This window comes from Pagrus pagrus (genome assembly GCF_965226575.1).
Source record: "Pagrus pagrus genome assembly, chromosome: 23".
NCBI classification, from domain to species: Eukaryota; Metazoa; Chordata; class Actinopteri; order Spariformes; family Sparidae; genus Pagrus; species Pagrus pagrus.
In genome coordinates, this window is record NC_140205.1 from 17,060,325 (window position 1) to 17,082,168 (window position 21,844).

At 40.7% G+C, this 21,844-nt stretch overlaps 1 protein-coding gene across 1 annotated transcript in view; it reads right to left on the bottom strand.

The window, feature by feature from the left end:
- camk1da (calcium/calmodulin-dependent protein kinase 1Da) overlaps positions 1 to 21,844 on the bottom strand; it is a 57,437-nt gene that overhangs the window by 11,634 nt on the left and 23,959 nt on the right. The window contains exons 2-4 of the mRNA XM_084345489.1: positions 17,513 to 17,644; positions 12,607 to 12,681; positions 13 to 151 (exon numbers count right to left, since the gene is read on the bottom strand). Of these exons, the coding sequence (XP_084201615.1) occupies positions 13 to 151; positions 12,607 to 12,681; positions 17,513 to 17,644 (346 nt within the window). The remainder of the gene's footprint in view (positions 1 to 12; positions 152 to 12,606; positions 12,682 to 17,512; positions 17,645 to 21,844) is intronic.

Sequence of the window (21,844 nt, forward strand, 5' to 3'; positions counted from 1 at the left end):
GCGCTGCAGTACCTTCAGGTCTCGGTGGACGATGCCCATCTTGTGCAGGTAGTTCACAGCGTCCAGGACTTGTCGGATTAGTGTGCTCGCATCCTTCTCCGTGTAAAACCCTTTCTCCACGATTCGGTCGAACAGCTCGCCGCCGGACACCCTGCAGAATGTGAAAGATTGTGTGTGTCAGTATGTTTGTTAACAACATTAACATGCATACACAGCCTGTGTCGCACACACATGGCAGTAACCCGTAACAGGCTGGGGGGGTGTGCTGGGTTGAGATTTCTGGTAATTTATGAGCTGTAGATGTTTCCAGCCAAGAGTCTGGAAGCTGTGAGCCATGTGCGAACTCACACACACACTTGCACACACAAAACACTCATATACCCTGCAGCCTTTACCATACCTTGTAACATGTTCGTTTTATTTTTGGAAGTGTGATAAAGCTCGCAAAAATACATCCTCATATATTCCTGGAAAGTGTTTCCTTTCCTTTCATCATTCAAACTGATTCTTAGCGGATTTTAAAGATTTCCTGATTTCTCTCAGTTTCATGTGCACCTCACAAAATTCCCAGCTTATTACCTGATTGATATGTTATCTGTTTTTGGGGTTACAATAGCCGCAGTAACAGTTTTAACTAAAGAACTAAAGTGGAGCACTGGGAAGTGAGCTTCTGTCTCTGTGTGTCACAAATGAGAATACTTCACATGTTTTCAGTGCAGATGATTAAAAATCTCCCCAGACTTAAGTTCGTGTCTGTCTCCTTCATGTCCTCATCTTAAAACATGTTGATTGGATTGGTACTGGAAATGAAAGAAATTCTGTTTTCATCACGGCAGGGCAATTTTGAGAAACTGGGCTTTTTTTCAGCTTCTTTTGAGAGATAAATTTGGAACCACGCTGGGAAAAAAAGCCACCTGAATTTAGTACTTATGGTCCATTTTAAATGTAAAATCTGTTCTTCAAAGCTCCTGTCAAAATGTGTTGACACATTTCCAGTGTAGCTCTGTCTGAGCAGACAGAATGAAACCCATCCAAGTTGTAAAACAGAAGAAAGTCACATTTGACCCAAGAAAAAAACTTCAAGACGTTAATCTGCAATTTCTCCCCCTCTGGCAGATTCTTTTAATATTTAGTATAATGTTTTATGACTCAACACCACATGAAATGACTTGTTCAGGTAGATACAGTATGTACAGTCCATGTGGGAACTGGTTCATCATCTTCTGTGCAGACACATAGCTCCACCTGCTGGAGGTTCACTTCTGCCTTTACCTCACGACATCATCCCATTTACATGTTAATTTGGACTGTTTGAAATACAAATTGGAGCAAAAAGTGCCACCATAAGTAAGTAGCATGTTAGTAGTAACTGCAGCAACACAGCAGTAGTAACTGTAGTCGTAGTAATAACCAGCCAACCTTGTAGTTTTCCCTATAAACTGTGTGTTTATACTTTGTGCTTTAAAGTATAATGAAAGACACACACAGGCATCTGCACACGAGCACTTACATACACTAGTTGCCACAAATGTGCACATAACACAACACAGACACACAGGAACGCACAAAGGCAAGCACATGCAAGCACACACACATAGCTGCATGGCGTATCTGTGGGGCGTCGTCACGGCGACAGAGCAGATTAGAGCCTGTGGAAGTTAAACTCTAATGAAGTTTCTGGAAAAAAGAGATCCGAATTAATTGCTAATCCTCTCTCTCCCTTCAAAGAGGGCAGCGACTTGTTGGGTTTCAGAGGCAGTCATGTCTGGTAATGACAAGAAAAGGCTAAACACACATGCACAAACACACACACACACACACGCACACAAATGCAAAAGGGAGATCAGCCACCAGGCTGCACAGTTGCGTAAGCGTTTGCGTAAGGAGACCATGGCAATCAGACAGGAGCACCCACACAAGAACAGAGGGGGACACACAAACACACAAGCACAGATATACAGATGCGAGGGCAGGACCACATACACACACGGACAAAAACATTTTAAAAGCAAACGCATACACACAAACGCACAAAGACAAGCATGACAAACATAGATACATGCAAGGTCACAGACATCAAAGGAAAAACATACAGTACACTCGCAATAAACACAATGTCACACACACACACACACACACACACACATAGCCGGAACAATTGTCGGATTATTACTGCTTTTCTCATCTGATACTAAAAAGACTTCAAAAAAGACCTCAAAAAATCCAACAGTTAGGAGGTCAAAGGTCACCTCGACAATTTATTAATGTCCCAGGCTGTGTCAAAAACCACTCCCTATTTACTTCGAAGTACTACGTTTACTGTCCACCACGTTATTTGAGTGTAAAACATATGTTGTATATAGTGCCTTTAAAAATGTTGCAAAAGAGCCAAAGTAGTGTTTGTGGTATGTATATACACTCTGAGGCCTAGTACATAGCTTTTTGTATGTGTTTTTATCCACACACAAACTGCATTTTAGGCCACTGAAAACTAACCGACTTTATTTAGTGTATTACGTTTAGACAGGCAAAAGAGAGTTTTGGTGTGTCGTTATCTTCTTTATTTACATGATGATGGTTATATCCGCCCTGGATGAGGAAACTCATCTCACCTTAGAGGGGTATGGCTCTGGGAAAAGAGCTAGGATGTCATCAATTGGACTGGAAGGACTCCACATCCACATTTTCTGTGCTGTGCTAACTGTATAATCCCTCCACACATATGATCCCCCTCTTCCTCATGCACCCTACTGGTAATAGCTTTTTGACAGGCTTCTAACTGGCCAACATGGCTTTTGGGTAAGGGTTATATCACCCCCTGTTTGTTCGGCTAGTTCTTCACTCCGTTGTTTTTTTGTGTAGCTTCATACAGATGGCATTTTTTTTCTTCAAACGGTGCTTGTGTGGACAATATTTAAGATGTTTTAAGAATCAGCTTTGTATGTGGCATGGTTTTTTGATAACAATCCCAAAATGCAGATGTATTTGCACATAGGGTATACAGGTATTTCAACTTTTTTAGCAGATTAAACCTCTTCTGAGCACTGTGTGGGTGCATACTGTGCTTTCAGTAGCTGGGCTGCAGAGCTGACCTACACAGTGATGGTTTGTACTGGTTGGGTTTCAATTTGGCACATGCAGCTTATGCCGACCTGAATTGACATGACTGCGCAGCACATCAACAAAATACAATGTAGGGCTGCTGAAGTAACCAAAATTGCAATATGGCCGAGTGCAACGTCCAAATGGCAGAAGCTGCAGTGTTTTGATAAAGGTTAAATGTGTGACAAAACAGCCTTATAATGAAGAACTGTAGTGCTGCAGAGATGCTGTGGCCTGCAGGTCAACATATTTGTGTCTGTGAAGACCCCATCAGATAACACATCATCACAATTTTAGGTTTTTCAGTGAAAATGGAAATCGTGATGCAAAAATGGTACTTCTCACTAATCGTGAATCACAACACAATCACAGTATGTGTCAAAATGATCACACTACGATTTTTCTTTACCCACTGTACCCTCCAAAATCATTAAAATATGGACTAAATAAACATATTTCACATGACTTGGCTAAATTGAAATGTAAAAGGTGCTGTCTCTACCAGCACTTCAAAGCTTTGCACAGCTGAAATAAAAGTTTAGCACAACATCTGCTGCTCATCAGCTGGTAGAGATCAACATCATACCTGCAGCCTCATATGTCACGGTTACAGCTGTGACTCTAGTTTTCCCTTATGTTTCCCTGTGTTCCCCTTCCTCGTAGTCTCTTGTGTTTCCCTGTGTTATGAGTGATGTGGGTGTTGCGCTCCCTCCCTCTCTCCGCTGGCTTCTGGCTCCCTGCTGATTGCGCACACCTTCCTTCCATCGAGCTCATCACGCTGCAGAATATCCACCCCGGCTCCTCATCTCAGCTACTGTTGTGGTAAATGTTTCACCTCTCCCTTGTGTACCTGTGTTCAAGTGATTCAGTGATTTATTTCTCGTGACCTATTCCTGCTTTTATCTCGTCTCTGTTGTGCACCTGGACTACACTCACCAGCCTGCATGCCTACTCTCAACCTGTCCTCCACCAGCAGTCTCCAGCTAACCACGCCATCCCCTCTCACTCATCCATCCTGCTCCAGTCTCTCCGGCCATACCTCACCGCTTCAGCCAGCTGCCTCCCCACTCATACCACCTCCATTCCCTGCCACGCTAACACTGTTATTCTTATTAGTACATGAAGTTTTCTGACCTTATGTAATAGTCTTTTTTCACAGCAGACATTTTGACTTGTCATACTGCACAGGTCCTATCAAAAACTACTTGTTTTAATTCTTTACGAGACCTCAATCTTTTATTTTTGATGTTTGTCTGTTACAGAGATTAAAAAGTTTTGACACTATATCAAATGCATCTATGTGCTGTGTTGCAGAGATATCCTCTAAAATAAGCATGCGAACCAGCTAGTCCTGGCCCGTCCTCTTTCATAATACCACCCCGGCTAACTGCTAACGGCAGCTACAGTTAGCAACGGTTAGCACTTTCTCTGGTGATATGCTACCCCCTATTTCTTTGGAGTATGAATTTGAGTCAACTGGCCAATTCTTACATATTGCACCTTTAGGGTAATGCTATTGCACAATAAAGATTTATTAAACATATATTATGTCAATTCCTGCATTTTAATGTTTAAAAAAGACTCAACCTTTTCTATATATTTTGTTACGTTGAGTTTCATTTGGTTGCCTGTCGCTAGAACATCTTGGAGTGAGTCAGAGTGGGAAAGGAAGTCGAACGCGATAAAAGACAACGTGAATGAAACTTCAATACATCAATTCGTCCGTGAACACTTCTGCCTGACTCACATAGATAAATGTTCATCAGCAATGGTGTTTGTCTAACACTGAAGACAAAAACCTCCATTATCCCACGCTACTGAATAAATAAAACACATTAATGATGGCTTTGTTCTACTCAAGTGTCCGAGTAAATCACGACAGCGAGCCAGCATGCACAATAACAAGACCTTGAAGCTGAAGCCAATAAATGAGATTTGGCAATCAGTAGTTCGACAACAAAAATAAAAAAAACGGACACGTGTGATTAAATGATCATGTACTGTATGTTATGACAACAGGAAATGCTAAGTGACATATGAGGAAGAGAGAAGTTGACAAAAGCAGACCTGCAATCTAAAATTAAATTACAAAAATAACAATAACAAAGATCTCTGCCATGAAAACATCAACGCTCATCATCATAAATTCTCATCATCTGAAGGTTTCTTAAAAATGTTTCTGAGGTAGAGTCATCTGTTTTCCAACTATTGATGGATGATATTCATGTTTTAAAGTTTTTCCATTTTAAATGTTACGAGACTCATCTCCCTTCTTCCCTTTCATCATCCCTTCACCCATCCCTCCCCTGACCCAGGCTGTCGTATCATTCTCTCGAGGCGATGGCAGCGCATTACTGCTGACAGGAGGCCTTATTTCCGAGCATGTGTGTATGTGTGATACATGCTGTTCACACAGCAGGGTGAAGAGCCATTATAGTCTCAGGACCTGACAAACTAATCACAGCAGAGAGTCGGAGGTCTAACCAAAGGCTGCACTGACACCTCCGGTTTGCTTCTCTGATCCAGTTGATCTTTGTTCACACAAACACTTGAATCAGATTAAGGCAACTCTGAAGTTAACTCTATAATTACTATAATTCTATTAAACTTCTAATTTGTGTAAACATAAATTGACTAACACAGACACTTATTAAGCAATAGATCAATTAACATCTTATCTGGGCTTTGATTCCTGGGTTGGTCTGGTTCACTGGCAGTCTGTCCACACTAATTAATCTAATCACTAATCTCCCTTTCGGTTTGTCCATCGCACCTCGGGCAGTGCAACAGAAAGGTGTTAAATCAAAGGTAAGGAAATACCTTACCTTAGTACACATACTACTGTTTATGTTTTCAAGTCACAACCACCAACGAGATCAAAGTTAAATGCGCGAGCTCCGAATGTTCTTCTCTGGTATTTGACGTATCGGTGATGTAGAACTTTGTCGCCACCTACCAGCCGGGCAAGTGAGTTTCACTTTGTAAAATGAAGGTTGTGTGGACAGGATTTTTTTTTAAAACAGAGGGAAAAATAGCTGCTTAGAAAATTATCCCTACTAGTTTGGACAAGGCCTAAGAAACAGTAAACTAAAAAAGGGTAAAAAGAGTAAAAAGGCATACAGAAGATCAAATTGATTAATAATTCACTAGGCGATGTAATTAGCATTGTAGCTAAGCTAACGGTGAACACGTTCTCTGAGACAGAACTCGACTAAATAAACATAAAATATTAATATTTTCTGAAATTATCAGTTCATTGCACTGATGTTCAAAGGAATGAAGAGTATTCTCATGTTATGAGTTGCATCAGACACAACTCAAATTTGCCAGAAATTCTTGTAAAATGACGAAACATTATGATCATATTGTCATGACAGAATTTCACCAGATAAACATATATATTCAGTTTGGTTTCACTTAAAGGAAAGTGTTACTGTTCTCTTGTAAGAGGACTGAGGTGCCTTGTTTAGATCATATTCATTTGATGTGATCAGAATAAAGTCTAACAAGTAAACACAGCAGGATTCAGATAAATTGCTGGTTATGATCAAACCTGTTCTTTTAATAAAGAAAGCCATGTAAACAAAGATCACAGTTACTGTTTAAGAATTAAAATGATACGGCTCGTCTACTTACATGCAACATTTCCTGTGTAAGATTTACTGACAGCCTCATCACAGTCAGACGCTGTACACTTTCCTCTGGATTTGTTAGAAGCCAGTTTCTCTCTATACTACAAGCATTTCTATATTTTCTAATACACAATTCACAATACAAACGTCAATATAAGGCCCGCATTGCACTCTGTTGCATCGATTTTCATAGCAGCCCGGACTGATTGCCTCCCTGCGGTCGAGGTTACGTAAGACAAGCTGTGATGAACGGGAGCGAAGGAAACTGTCAGACTGCATCGATCAGCCACGCTGCAATTACACAGAAAATATTCAAAAATCCTTGTTCCTAAATGTGATTCCTGTCATCTGAAAAAAAATAAAAACCCTGACATCTCAATAAATGACATAATTATAACAAATGAGGTTATTATTACAGTAGTGATTGCTACAAATTCATGTGGCAGAAAGCCCCACTTTTATGTTTGCTGAATCACTGCTGCAATTTGTGATTAGATAGAACAATCTGCTGTCACCAGTTACAGCACATGACGGACACAACTGCTTTGTGTTTCAGCAGATCAGTTGTATAGTGATGAAGCTACTGTGCACCGCTTTAGGAAGTACAGCCTGCAGCACCAAGGACAGATGAAAAGGGAGTCTTAACCACTCTCTCTTCTGATGCTTTTGAACTAAGTCTTCTATATTTTAACATGTTTCTCACACTGAAGCATTTCTCTGATTCTCCGCCTGATCATAAGACATAGAGAAAGGTAGAGGGGCTCTGTATGATGCTTTAGATGATCAATAAGCTAAAGATACATATAAAAAAATAAGTAACTGCTTGATTAAAGCTGCGTTAATCATTTTTTTGGCAATTTTGTGGCAGTGAAAAAAGCTAAAATGACAATATTTGATATTTTTATCACTTTATAAGGTTGTTATTGAGAGAAACAAAGCAACATTAGAAGTAAATTGCAGCAGTGTTCAAATGTAAGTCTGATATTCAGCTCCTTAGAACCGAACGTACGAGTGCATTTAAACCTGCATTACTTGATTTTCTTTGCCACCTTGTGTCAGAACAACACGCTATAAAAAATAACAGTGATGTATGGTGAGTGTGTTAGCAAACAGTCGGTTATTTGTCTGGTCACCTGGCAAGTTTAGGTCTAATATAGCCTCCACTCTGGTGCATTTCTTGTATTAGTTTTATCTTCAAACACTGAAATATAAAGGGGTTTAATCCATACTGATAAAAATCCATCTATAAAGCTCTGGACCTGATAATGTAACCTGCTGGCCAAGGTCATCTTTAAAATGTTATAACCCTGGTGTTACTTTGACCCTGTAACTATGGCAACAGACCCATATTTCATGAACAGATGGTAGCGGAAAAATAAAAGATTGGAAGTAAGGAAAAACGCAAGTGAGCAGGCAAAAGCCAAGAGGTGAGGGCGGTGGAAATAAGGTGTGGAATGAGAGGAGAGGAGGTATGAAATGAAAGAAGAGGAGAGCAGATGGTGTTAGACAGGAGAGAAAACAGATGCGAGGAGAGAGGGAGGTGTACAGGAGGTCGAAGGAGCGGAGGTAGGGTCTTTCTTGCTACCTTTTTTAGCATTAAAGCATTTTGCTCTAAAATCAATTTAATTAATCTATCTGAAATACTGGCATGAAAAACACTGTGACAGCAGTAACCTGGAACTACAGGTTGTGCAGTGAACCTCTTGGGATGATGAATTATTGACTGTGTGATATAAAGTATAGCAGAAATAAGAACATAAACAGCAGTAGGAAGCTCAATTGCTGCCCATAGACTGAGTAAGGTTGTTAAATCCGTAACAGCAAGTAATATTTCAGTAAAGCCTCCACTCAAAGTGATGAGATCCATTATTTTTTTAAATGTGTAATGTGCAATTTTGGCAGCAATCACATCATCATTCAAATGTCAATGGTGTTATTTCCCTCTCATAGAGTGCAATTAGTAGCCGTGATGCCCATTAAACACTAAAAAGTCTAACTGTCTTAAACATAACATTTTTTAAGGGTAAGGTAAAGACTGAACAGGGATTATCACTTCCATTTCATGTAACCAAAAATAGTAAATGTAACAAACAGTTTTATTAACAACGGTTTATTCACTACAACAGGAAATTCGGTCAAAAGGTCAACATTGTAGGTAAATAGCTTAATCGGGGTAAGACCTCTGACTGAAGTCTGGCCAGCAGAGGGATTTCAGATGATGTAACACTTCTCAGCAGACATGTTGGAGGAACTCCAGCTCTGCGAAAGGCTGAAAGTGTTTCTTAATTTATCATTCAAGTGTAAAGAAGTGGACAGACGTGATCAATATATGTGCTCAATGTGACTGGAAAGTTCTTAATTTATCATTCAAGTGCAAAGAAGTGGACAGATGTGATCGATATATGTGCTCAATGTGACTGGAAAGTGAGTTGAGTTACATCACTCAAGCATTAAAGTGATTGATAGGCTGAAAGTCCCCGCACAGCAGCCGAAGCTAATGTTAGCAGCCAGTGCTAAAGAAGTTTAACCCTCCATTGACAATAACAAGTTAAGTAAGGCTTTAAGACCGTCATCTACATTGTCAGGTAATTAATTAGCTAGTTGGATAAGTTGTCGTTTTAGATAACTGAGCTTTTTTTCACTGTCTTTATGCCCTGGTGACAGACTGTGACAGGCTGGAGGTTGCAGGAACAGATCTGGGAGGGGAGAGGCAGGTGGGGAGGGGTTTTATTTAGTGTGGTGTGCAAAATGTTCTAGTTTTGACTAATTTTTACAAATGAAATTACATTTTTGGTATGCCAGAGAAAGCAAAGTACAGAAAAAGGTACAGCTGGGTACTGGTACCAAATTCCAGGATTAAATGTGACCTGTAACCCGCCCTCTATCTGTGCTGTTGTTTCAGTACATTTTAGCATTTAGCATTATCTCTAAATTACCACCTGCTGCCACAATGACTGCTGTTATGTAAAAGTTGCTTTAAAGAAGAATGGATTTAACCTTTTTTCAGAGCTTTTGGGTGACCACAGCTCTGCCACAAATAAGTACTAAATATCTATATATAAATACTATCACCCCTAAAGTATACATTAACATGTACATAGTGTACCTAATGCCTTAAACCTTACAGTGCATCTACAGCAGACACAAAGCAGTTGTTTTTTTTAGATGACTGTGTTTGGCCTGGACTGAAAATGTCATGCTGCACCAATCTGCCTGCCGCTGAACGTAAGAACCATTAAATATCAGTGATGTCAGCTACAACGTCCATTATCAGATGAGGTCTGACTTAACTATGTCACAGTGACCTATTTAGAGGACAAACCTATTACTGAGAATGTCACTACTGTACAACAACTCCACAACAACCTCTTTACTGTAAGCTACAGTAGATCTCTGTTTCTAACACTTTGCCACTATCACTGACACGTTTGCCAGTTTTCCTCCACAGTTGTTACTATTCAATTTGCGTTACGCTGTAAGCCTCTACAGACTGTGACTGTTAATTGTCTGTTCAGCTGTTTGCTCTGAAGTCCCTGTTGAATGTCCTCAAAACACATTATGATCCTCATTCATGCTAAAATCTGCAAGGTTTCATCCAAGTTACATTTCTTACATTTCTCCAATGGTTTGATAAAAAACTTGTATCAAAAGCGCCCTCTTGGATGCCCCTATGGTAGATAAAACATAATAAAGTGCTCTCTTGGATGAACCAGTGGAAAGTTTTTAATCTTAACTAGGGTTTGTAACTAACTTTTCAACTTTCTGCTCGCTGGTGCCTTTTATATTTTTCGCCCCTGCCCCTCAAACATCCTGAGTCCACCACTGACCTTCAGAACTGGATCACAGAAAATGTGATTAATCAATTGAATAACTGTAGAAGTAACTTGAGAAGTCAACTGAGTTTTTCTGAATCGTAATTGTTAATGGCAATCGTATCTTTTGAAGTTAATTATTGCACAGATATTGTATGAATATTTGCCTTCTATCACTGACTTTTATTGTGCAACTGTGATTTAGTCAATAGCCGGGTCATACGGGCTTCATGATTAGTCTATTAACATGTGTACAAGTCTTTGATGTGGAGATATTTCTTTCCATTTGCAGCAACACAGCAGTTTGTTGGGAGTACAAATGAAATATACAAAGCTGTAATCTTAGTGTCCTCCCTATTTAAGTATTAGGACAGAGTGCAACCACAAAATCTTGTGGCTTAGCTGTTATTGTCCTTCAAACATACACTGGAGGGTTTATTCCCTGAATCACAACTAAATAGGTTGTGGGTTTACAGATTTACAGTTTCACAAGGGAAAACTTGTAGTTTTCCGTGTTTTGACCAGAGTTGGCGTGGAAATCGAAGGATCCAAAGACGCGTGGTCGGATACAGATAATCCGCTGACATCAGGTTGTAAACATAGCTACTGTTGTGTAATCCTCAGCAATGACTTCCACCTGAACTCAACTGAAATGTTTCCAGTATGAGTGCCAAACTTCCAGACAAACTTCTCATCTTATGTAATCAGAGAGTAACCTTGCCGTAGAGGTTAGTAGGGCACCCATGGGTGAGCCACGGGCTGTCCTGCTTCCCTCTACTGCTGACCATCAAAGCAGAGATGCTACTGATGTAACAGAGACCTTGTAGTTGTGTGGTGTGTTTGTGTGTGAGTGGGAGGACCGGTGGGCTTTGTGTGTGTGTGTGTGTGTGTGTGTGTGTGTGTGTGTGTGTGTGTGTGAGATGTTGTCATCTCAGTAGAGCTGTCACTGAAATGAAAAGTGTGTGTATGTTTGTGTGTGTGTATAATGATGGGTGGGTGGGCAGAAAAATAAGATTGTAAGAAGTGTGAAAGAAGACAGAGATGGGGTATTATGATTATTTGGATCATACATAGCGTTTTATGAATAATTATGAATACAATTTTAATTTTAACAAATAGCTCCATAAGCTACCAACTAATTAAATCAGAATCTAAAAAGAAAGTTATTCTCTTCGTCATCAACTGAGCTCCGAAAACGCTGCCACAGCTCTGATTGTCCTCTAAATCTCAACACACTCTAAATCTAAATATACTGAGCCACACTGCTCTGCATGTTTTGTAGAAAAATGTCTGTAGAAGCACATCTCCGTCCTCATAAATAAGACAGGACGGAGTCACATTTAACTCCATTAAATCCTTCACCTCCAGGTGAACCTGCTTTTTATGTTCCCAATGACCTATTGTGTCAGGTGAGCTGCAGTATATCAAAGTCCTGGTGGTCATACCTTGAGTGTTCATGTTAACAGGATGCAAAGACAGGAGCAGCTTGCTTCAGGCTCCAATGTTACAGGCTTGCTTTCTAATTCAATTATTACTCAAAAGGAAAATTAAAAAAATAAAAATGGTACAAAAGCATTTTACCTGAATTAATATTAAATTCTGAACACGTGGAGGGACACTGAAAATGTGGGGATATGGATATGGCTCCCAGGCTGGTAGATAGTAGACCCCTGCATTAGATCATCGCTGTCTCATAAATGAGACAAACCATGAAACACAAGCTTTGTTTCTAAAATATTGAGTGTTGGGTATCCGGGCTGCCGAGAGGTTTAAATATGTTGATTATTTTCAGGTTCATATATTTATCCTGGGTGTCCACTAGAAAATGTTTACATACTTGAATGTTCAAAAAAACACTCCACTGCTGGAGCACCTCTATTCACCCTCTATCTGAACACTCCACTTTAGTGCCTGCCTCTTTAAAGCCCCCCCTGCAGAAAAGCCTAATTGCTCTGCTCTGATTGGTCAGCTCTCACAGGCCCGATGTTCCATGTTCTCCCCTAAATCTTCCAAAAACCCAAGTATAGAGCAAGAGAGAGGAACATGAAAACTGGACTCACAGCTGCATGATCAGGTAGAGGTGGTCGGGACTCTCGTAGATGTCCTCCAGTGCCACAATGTTCTCGTGCTTGATCCTGCAAAGCGACAACAAACCATTAGTAGAGCTTTTTATTTCAAAGCTGCAACATGTCTTACATCACATAATGACACATTAAGAGAACTAAATGACTTTTTAATCCTAATGATTGCTGTTGGACTTCAAAAATGTTGCTTCTCCATTAAAATTCGGCCACATCAACAAACTCATAATCCAAAGTAATACACTGACAGTGTTTGCCTTGGATAGTCCCATAATCTGAACTTCAGTATCCTGATTTTTTAACTTTGGTTCCTCAACTGACAAACCGTCTTACCTAAAGGTCCATATTACATGTCAAAATATACTTCTGCTTTTACAGGGAACAGCTAACTTGGACAGCTACACATGATCTTCTGCCCACTAATTTCCATTTTATTCATTTTTTTGCCCAGTTGCCAGCAAACGCCATCTGCCGATGAAGATCTTGTAATATGATAAAGGTCTGGAAGAGCTTCTGAATGGACACTGAGGTGAGATCGTTACATCAACTGCTAAACTTTGACGCTCAACTTCATTTCTCAAGCAGATGGAGGCTTGTTGACATTTGAAGAAGACTGTGAAGAATGTTCGAATGAAGGAAAGTAAATATGTGAGATTATTTCCAAAGTCGAGAATCAATTCTCAAACGAACATCTTACCATTCGTTTCCTCTCAGTACAAATTTGTCAGGGATTCAAACCCATTTTCATCTTCCCCTCACCTTTCTGCTCATTTCTGTCGGTTCTCTCCTGATTTCTCCATGGTTACAGCACTGTGATGAGGATGTTTGTGTGTGTGCCAGTGTGTGTGCGTGTGTAGGTGTACATTCGTTATCCTAACACCTCATACCTTGTAGAAACACGATTGATTTTGTGGGTGTTTGGGTTAATCATCTTTTGCATTGTGAACAGAGGCAATTCCCCCTGGTCTATCTCCTTCAAACACACACACACACACTCACACACACACACACACACACACACATGCACACACACACACACACACACACACACACACACACACACACACACACACATACAGGAATCCAGAGCAGGCACACAGGTGAGCATCTAACACTAATTATGGAGCGCATGACCTCTGCGATGGCAGAGCTTAGACGTGACTCATACACACACACTCACACAGACACACACCAGACGCAGGCGTGCAGGTTGAAAAGGGATAACGTGTGTGTATTCAAGCCCTGCCTGGGATAATGAAGAGCTGGCAGCAAACAGTCTGAGTGTAATGGCAGAGGAGAGCATTCAGAAAAACCCTCTCATAGATTATAGGCTTTATGCTACAGTTAGTTGTTCTCATTCATGGATTTCTCCTGCATGTGTCCTGTGTTACCGCTCCACACGGCTGGAGCAGCTGCACACTCAAACTTGTGATGTCTGCCATTCTTAATCATTTCATATCTTTTGAAATGATTTTCATCCATCCATAAGCTCTGACGTCTGCTGAAATGACGACAGTGATGAACAGAAAATGAATCTACAACAATTTACATAATTGGTCAATTATCAAGTCATTTACAAAGTAAAAGTGCCACACAGTCTCTAACATCCGCTTCACAATTGTGATTATTTGCTGCGTTGGTCTGGAAATTCAATACCTTTCAGTTTTGGGCTGTTAGAATTTCATCCTCAATTTTCCTTAAAGGTAATATTGACAACACAAAAAATAAAAGTAAAAGCATTATTATGATGGTGAATTAAAAATGTAAAGTTTGTCAGGTCCAAAATGATGGTTTTGTTTGTCTCTGTGTAAGAATTCTGATGGCTGGTTCCAGCTTCTAACAAGATTTGTGAGCCAGTTGTTTAACACTGTTGGTACCATGTGGAACCTGTGTTTTGTCAGCATCAAGAGTCCTGGTTGAGTTCTACAGTACCTGACCAGCATATTGCATGTTAGCTAGCATTATTACACGGCTCTATTGAATGCTGCTCTCTGATTGGTCCATCACTGCGTTCTACGGTCCGTTATTTCTGTATAATGACCGTCGTCAAGTATAACAGACCGTTGCTAGGGACGGCGCTCTGATCCGCCCTGGCAACATATAGCAACATAAGCAAGACAGCACCGCTGTCCAGCTCCTCTCTCAGGCCGGCCTTGAAAGTGAAAGTGAAAGTGAAAACTTTACGACCAATCCTTGTCGCTGCTGAATCATTATGGGTAATCATTTATTATTTATTTCACTCGTAAGGCCGTGTAATAAGCGGGATAATGTATAGTTAGTCGGTTGTTATGTAGAAATAAACCCCTTCAGGTTGTATGAAACTGTTCCATACAACCTGTCGGGGTTTATTTCTCCATAACAACCTCCGAACTACACATTATCCCTTACTTAGCAGCTAACATAATGTTAGCTAGTGTTAGTAAATCAGCAAAAGGCAAAAATAATTCTATTTGTAGACAAAAAGTATTAGATTAGGAGTTGGATGGTCTTGAAGGTGTACTATGTAAGAACTGGCCACCTGTGAAATTCATACACAAAACAGCACATCACCAGATTAACTGCTAACTGCTGTTAACTGTAGCTGCCCTAAGCTAATTAGCTCAGTTAGATTTGCAGCTAGCGGTTTGGATCGGTGTTTACACTGCTATCATGAGAGCGTTGGACCAGGTTAGCATGCTTACTTCAGTAGATATCTCTACAGCACAATATGTAGACATACAAATGTCTGTACGTATCTGTATTCGCGTTCTGTTGATAATTTAAGTTGATTTTGTAATGTTTTCAACTAAAATTCTTACATATTCCCCTTTTAAACATGTTAAAATAAATGCTGAAAATCAGTTGTCATGACAGCAATTATTTTATTAAGTGGAGAACTTTTTTATATGTGAGTGACCATCACAGCAGTATCTCAGAGGATAGCAATCTTTATTTTTATCGTTTAAGTAACATCTTGGTACAGTTAAAGCTAATGTGAAACTGTTTGCACACCAGCTATTTTTAGGCTGGGACAGTCCCTGAAAATTTGGTACCATGGGAATGAATAAAAATAAATGCTAACTATTAGGATGATGGTGTTGGCCTCTACCTCCTGTAATACATTGCCATTGTCAGTGTGTGAGTTCCTCCAAATTAAGACCAAATGGCTCTTCTTGGTTGTCCTTTCCACCGATTAATCTCTATTTGCAGTGGAAGGACATCACCCTCTTCCTGATTTGTGCCGTAAAGTAATCCACCAGATTTCCCTCCAAAGCCGACCTGGTGTCTCGTAGTGAACGGGCTGGTAGAGACTGCCAGTCTGCTCACTTAGGCTCTCATTTGTTTACACTAATGACACTCATTTGTCTAAATGAATGTCTGCATCTCTCCTCCATTACTGGTGGCAATTCTAACTTTCTCTAATGTTACACAGTAGAGCCAAATCAACACATTTATTGTACGCTATTCAATTGCACGATACATGTGCATTGTATTCTCACAGCACAGAGAAGCCCAGCAGTGTGACATTTCTGTGTAATTGCATTGTAACATGCTTGTGTGATTCCTTCTTGATTTTAACTGCAGTAGGCAAAAAGTGATCTTTCCAGAGGCTTGTGTGAAACATTTTTTGTACTCTGAATGCACTTAAAGTAAAAGGCTAAAAATGTTTTCTTCTCATCTTATGTTTTTTTCCCAATGAGATGGTTTCAATCTATTCAAAATCAACTGGATTCGCATGTATTTTAAAGGAAGTTTATGTAAGAATTTTTTGTTTTTTTCAGTTGACCATGTGGCTGTGATTGTACAGTGGTTAGTACTCAGTGTTGGGGCCACAGCAACCCTGGTTTGAATCTGGTGTGGTAAGCCGTACTCCTTTTGTGTCTTTGCTCTAAAGGGGCAGTAAGATATGGCATACATTTCTGTTTAAAAATGAACTTTACAACATAATCAACAGAATGTGAACAGACAACAGTGACAATGTTATGTCAAACATGTATTTTGTTGCAGAGATGTCTACTCTAGTTAGCTTGCTAACCAGCTAGCCAAAACCTTTCCCATTTCATAATACCACTTTGTACTTCAAAAGGAGAGAGTGAATCATTGTTGCATCCAGTTGCCCACAGTTCAACATGAGAGGATGAAGAAGTAGTGCTGCCCTGAGGGCGGAATTCAAACCTCTCTTCAGTCATATTGAAAGCACTGCCCGTGGTTAGGCCATTGAAGAACAGGTAGTCAATAAATTACACAGTGAACGTAAAAATGGCTGAAGGTCTTGGCAAGCTACCACTATCACCTCCACCACCTACTTCCAGCAAGAAGCTACATTCGGTGGCAGATAAAGAAATGATAGCAATAGAAGCAAAATATACGTTAACACTGCCGTTGCTTCCCACCGCTGGGGACAGCTCTAGATGAGTCAAGGGATTTTCTTCTAGACTGGTCAGCTGTGGTTATAAATAGCTGTTATGCTGACATTGGCTACAGACTGTATTTTCTTTTATTGTTTATTGTAGAAGTGGACACTCCAACTCTCTGGTGATATGCTGCTACTGATTTTTTCAAAGTATGAATTCGGCAGGTGGCTGATTCTTACATGTTGCACATTTAAACTCTGACAATGAGCCCAGTATCCAAACAGAATCCACAGCAGGACTCCTGTGGTTAACAGTGTGCAGCTGTTTCGTGCTCACACAGACAGAAGTCTCAGTCGTGATGTGTGTGTGCGTGTGTGTGTGGTAGGTGGGCTGTGGATCGTGACCTGGGGGCGGGGGGGTTGGGGGGGAGGCGAGGGGTGCGTGGAAGAGAGAGGAGATGCACAGTTGCCCCGGTAACCAGGAATGAGGAGGATTATGTGTGTGCGTGTGTGTGTGTGTGTGTGTGTGTGTTTGTCTAGCAGCACACTTACTTCCTGAGCACGGCGATCTCGTTCTCGATGCTGCTCTCCTTCCCCTTCAGAGCCTTTTTAGGGATGCACTTCACGGCGAACATCCGGCCGGTCAGCTTCTCCTGAGCCAGGACCACCTCGGAAAATGCTCCTCTGTCAACACATAAACAAAAATGTCACGTGAGTCACACGCGGATCATTTACTGGACAATATAACCTTCTGTTCTCTGGTGTCCGACTGGTTTTCACATTAAAGTTTTCATGACATTCTGTCAGCTGTGGGGGGTTCTGTACACCCTGCAGGGTTTAATCTCATCTGAAATAAAGATCCTCATCCTTCAATTTACACCCTCACATACACCAGCGGGATAAAAACAAGATGCACATTGAGTGTTTATATGAAAGATATTCAGCACAATCAGCAGCAGCATACAGGCTACTTGAGGACAAAGACAAGTTGCCTTGTCTACTTTCAAAAATATGTCTTGTTAGCAGTCTTTTCTTGGCTTAATTTGTATCATTTCCACAGCATACATTAAATCTGCAATTCATGCCAGGGAAGAAAAACCTGCAAGCATCAATCTTCAATTAAATCCCGACAGACTTAAGCAGACGTAAGCGATTCCATTGTTGCATTCTTGGAGAAGAACTCGAGTGATTTAGTGTTTCACTTGCATAAATTTGGAGCAAAGATAAAAAGAAAAAAGTTATCAGAAGCCAAGATAACCTTACTTTTACTCCCTAGTATGGGACAAGCATTTCCCGTAATTTTAACAGATAACAGGCTGCAGGATAAACTGATAAATAACAGCCGACAAACACTGGGAAAGCAGTCTTGCTTCAGGTATGGACAAGGCCTGTGTGTTTTGGTGCACGGTCTACATCTGGCTAGAGGTAAACTCAGTATTACTTATCATTTTTCATCATTTTTAAAGGTTCAATATGTAAGAATTGGCCACCTGTTGAACTCACACTCCTACTGAATAGGGGCAGCATATCACCAGAGTAGCTACCTGCTGCTAACTGTATTCTGTTCATGACCGTAGCTACCGTTAGTTTGTTAGCTCAGTTAGCCGTACAGCTAGCTGGTGTTTACACCGCTAGCACAGGTCCTTTGGACTGCTGGGACAAAGAGGGTTTCAGGCCCAGGGCTATCTGGTCAGCATGCTAACCGCAGTAGATATCTCTGCAGCGTTTTTGGATGCTTTAAACTGAAATTCTTACATATTGGTCCTTTAAATACACAGGGAAACATACAACTGAGACTCACATTTCAGTGCCATTGCTTCAGATTAAACATTGCAAAATAAAAAGAAAACTGACTTTTATCCTAGATGAAAAATAAAGTCAGCGTATCTCCAGATGTAACACTGTGAATTCAGTTATTTTGCCCTTGAGATCCCATTTACAACAGGTACAGGTATCAAATAAAATTTTAATATGCAGAAAATTACACTGAAATGGTAATGTGATTGGATCTGCCAAGTGTAACATTAGACCATTAGCAGTTTCTTTTATGTATTCACTCAGAGAGACTGCTATGCTTCAGAATGGTCTCAAGTTTTTGTTTTCTTGCATCATAAACATTGATGATCTTCAATAATAATCACAGCACCAATATTAGGCAAAACACTTGGAAAATGAAATTCAGCCATGTCTTTGGGGTCTTGTATGTGCGCATGTGTGTTTGTGTGCGTCAGGAAGACAAGCAGGGTGATGAATGAAGATGAGCCTATTGTGAGTTAATCTGGCTGAACCATATGTTGACTCCTGTGTCGATCTGCCTTCAGCTTCACTAATGTCACATTAGAGCAAACATCTCTCTCTCTCCTTATCTCTTCTCTCTCACTGTTTCCTCCCCCTCTTTTTTCTTCTCCTCTGTCGTCTTATCCTCTACAACATTCAGGCTACCTGCAGCTGACACAAATCCAAATTTATAACATTTTGAGTCCCGCTAAATGCACAATGATATTACATTTCAGCCCACAAGACGATTCTTTTAAGGCGCATCATGGCCTGGCTGATGTTGTTGCTGCTGAACTTCTGACCTTCAGTTTCATATGAGCTTGAACGAGGCTCGAAATTCCCGTTATAACTGAAGGGGGAGAGAAATTGTGCAATAAGGTTGTAGAATTACCTGCATGTAGAAATAAGGCTGGCTGAGTCAGTATCATCTTATCATCTAATATCTTCATAAGAGACAATTTTGTACGGAGGACACAAAGCAACAATAGCATTGATTGGAAGTTGTGTTCTGGCCACCTGTTGAATGTAAGTCCAATATTCGATCTCCTTTTAGCTCCACTTTTGGTCTCTACCAACTCCTGGGGGAAATGTTTGGTTCATTAGTTACTTAACACTCAACCATGTTCACCAGCCGGCTGCTAAATTTACCGTCTGCTCGTGTGGGCCGTATAACCAAAGTTAGCTGAAAGAAGCTAAAATGCTAAATGGAGATGAGGGGAACTATGGTGTCTAGTGTCCAGTGTTTCGCCTATATGCATTTAGCAGCAGCGCACTTCTGCATTGGGTAGAAGTTAACACTGAAGCAACCAGTGCTGAACACTGAGTCATGATTATCATCCTTGCAGAAAGGAAAAAAAACTGTCCTGCAACTTCGAGTGACTGTGCATGTTAACCAGAATTTAGTGTTTAGCTTAAAGACCACTGTGCCCAAGTGCAGCCTCAGAGTGCTGCTTACCTGGCTGTAGACTTGTAGTTTTGTTAATCTGTTGCCTCATGTGAAGCTTGTTCTGGGCTCCAGGGTGTGACTATATTGCACAGTAACCCAAAAATCTGTCAACTACAGCTTAACATAGTCATCAGTCACACCAGTGCGCCTGAAATTTAGTTTCAGTTTATTTTTCAAACAATTGAGGTTATTTCTCTGTGCTATCATGGGTCGTACTGTACATGAAAAACATGTATTTGCACCTTCATTCCTGTTAACAAACATTTACATAATGTGTTAAGAAATTACATTTAAAATGTATTACTGGGTGCACTAAAATGACAAAGTCAGGCCTGGGCCAATCACAATCGTTCATCTGATATGGGGCAGGTTTGATATAGTGACTATAAATACTGTATGTGGTTTGACAGGATGTTCTGTGATGTTCTTTGTATTAGAGTTAGTAGTAGCCAGCTTACTTTCCTACACTATGACTCAGCGGAAACTAACATGCTTGCCGGTCTACTGACACTTTATCTAGCTTTGTGCTACAAAAACTTTTGTTGTTCTGATTGGTGGTAAGTCTATCCAATTAGATTAAGAGGTATTTGGAAATTGGACAATTAACTTAAAGGTTCAAGGCTAATTTGTATTTGTAATATCAGGCTATTAAATTATCAAAAGCAGGAAGAAACAGAAACAAGACGAAACTCATGGTAATCTTAAGTAATAAAAATACAGAGCCTTGTTCAGCTTCTAATATCTGTCAAGGCTTTATATCTAAATCAGAAAAGGCACAATTCATGAATAAACTTCCATCTCATCTGCCTGCTTGGAAAAAATAATCAGGTTACTTTCTATAAAGTCAACCACCAAACTAAACCTTATTAAAACCCTTCCTCCTCCTTCACCTTGCTGAGGTTTTTATTCAGGCTGCTGAGTACGAGACATCAATATGAGAGTGTTGCCATGCAGAAAGCCTCCGAGCCCTTTAGAGCCAAGCACATTTGACAAGCCGCCCATCTGCCACAAGGCCGAAACCAAGCTTGCCATCCCCGCAGATGACACGCATGGGAAAACGGTTCGCTGCTGTCTCTCCTGCAGCGCCTGCTCTCTGTGTTTTTCTCACGCCTCTCGGCAGGAATCTCGTTCTCCCTCTCACCTTCACTCCTTCCTCCTCGCCCTCCCTCTGCCGTTCTTGTCTCTCACCTCGCGCTCGCCACATCTTTAACAGTGACATGTGATCATAGTGCCAGACAGTTGCCCCTGGTGATTAAGGTGGACTGTCCGGTGACCGATCACATCGCTTCAATCACCTCACACAGGCGCGCATACACACAGAGCAGATACCTGCTCGCACTGATAATGGCTGTTGTGGGTTTTGTTGACGGCAAAACCAGACAAAACAAGTGGGCCAGTCTGATTGTATTGTTGCATCAGCTACACACACACACACACACACACACACACACACACACACACACACACACACACACACACACTCTCTGTTCTTTTCATTCATCACTCTCGGAGAGACTAGTACATGCATGAATGAGCATCTACTGAAAAGAACAGGAGATACGTAGTGTAGCATAAGCTCTCAATCTCTTTATCACACACTCTGTGCTCTGTGTGTGTGTGTGTGTGTGTGTGTGTGTGTGTGTGTGTGTGTGGGGGTGCCT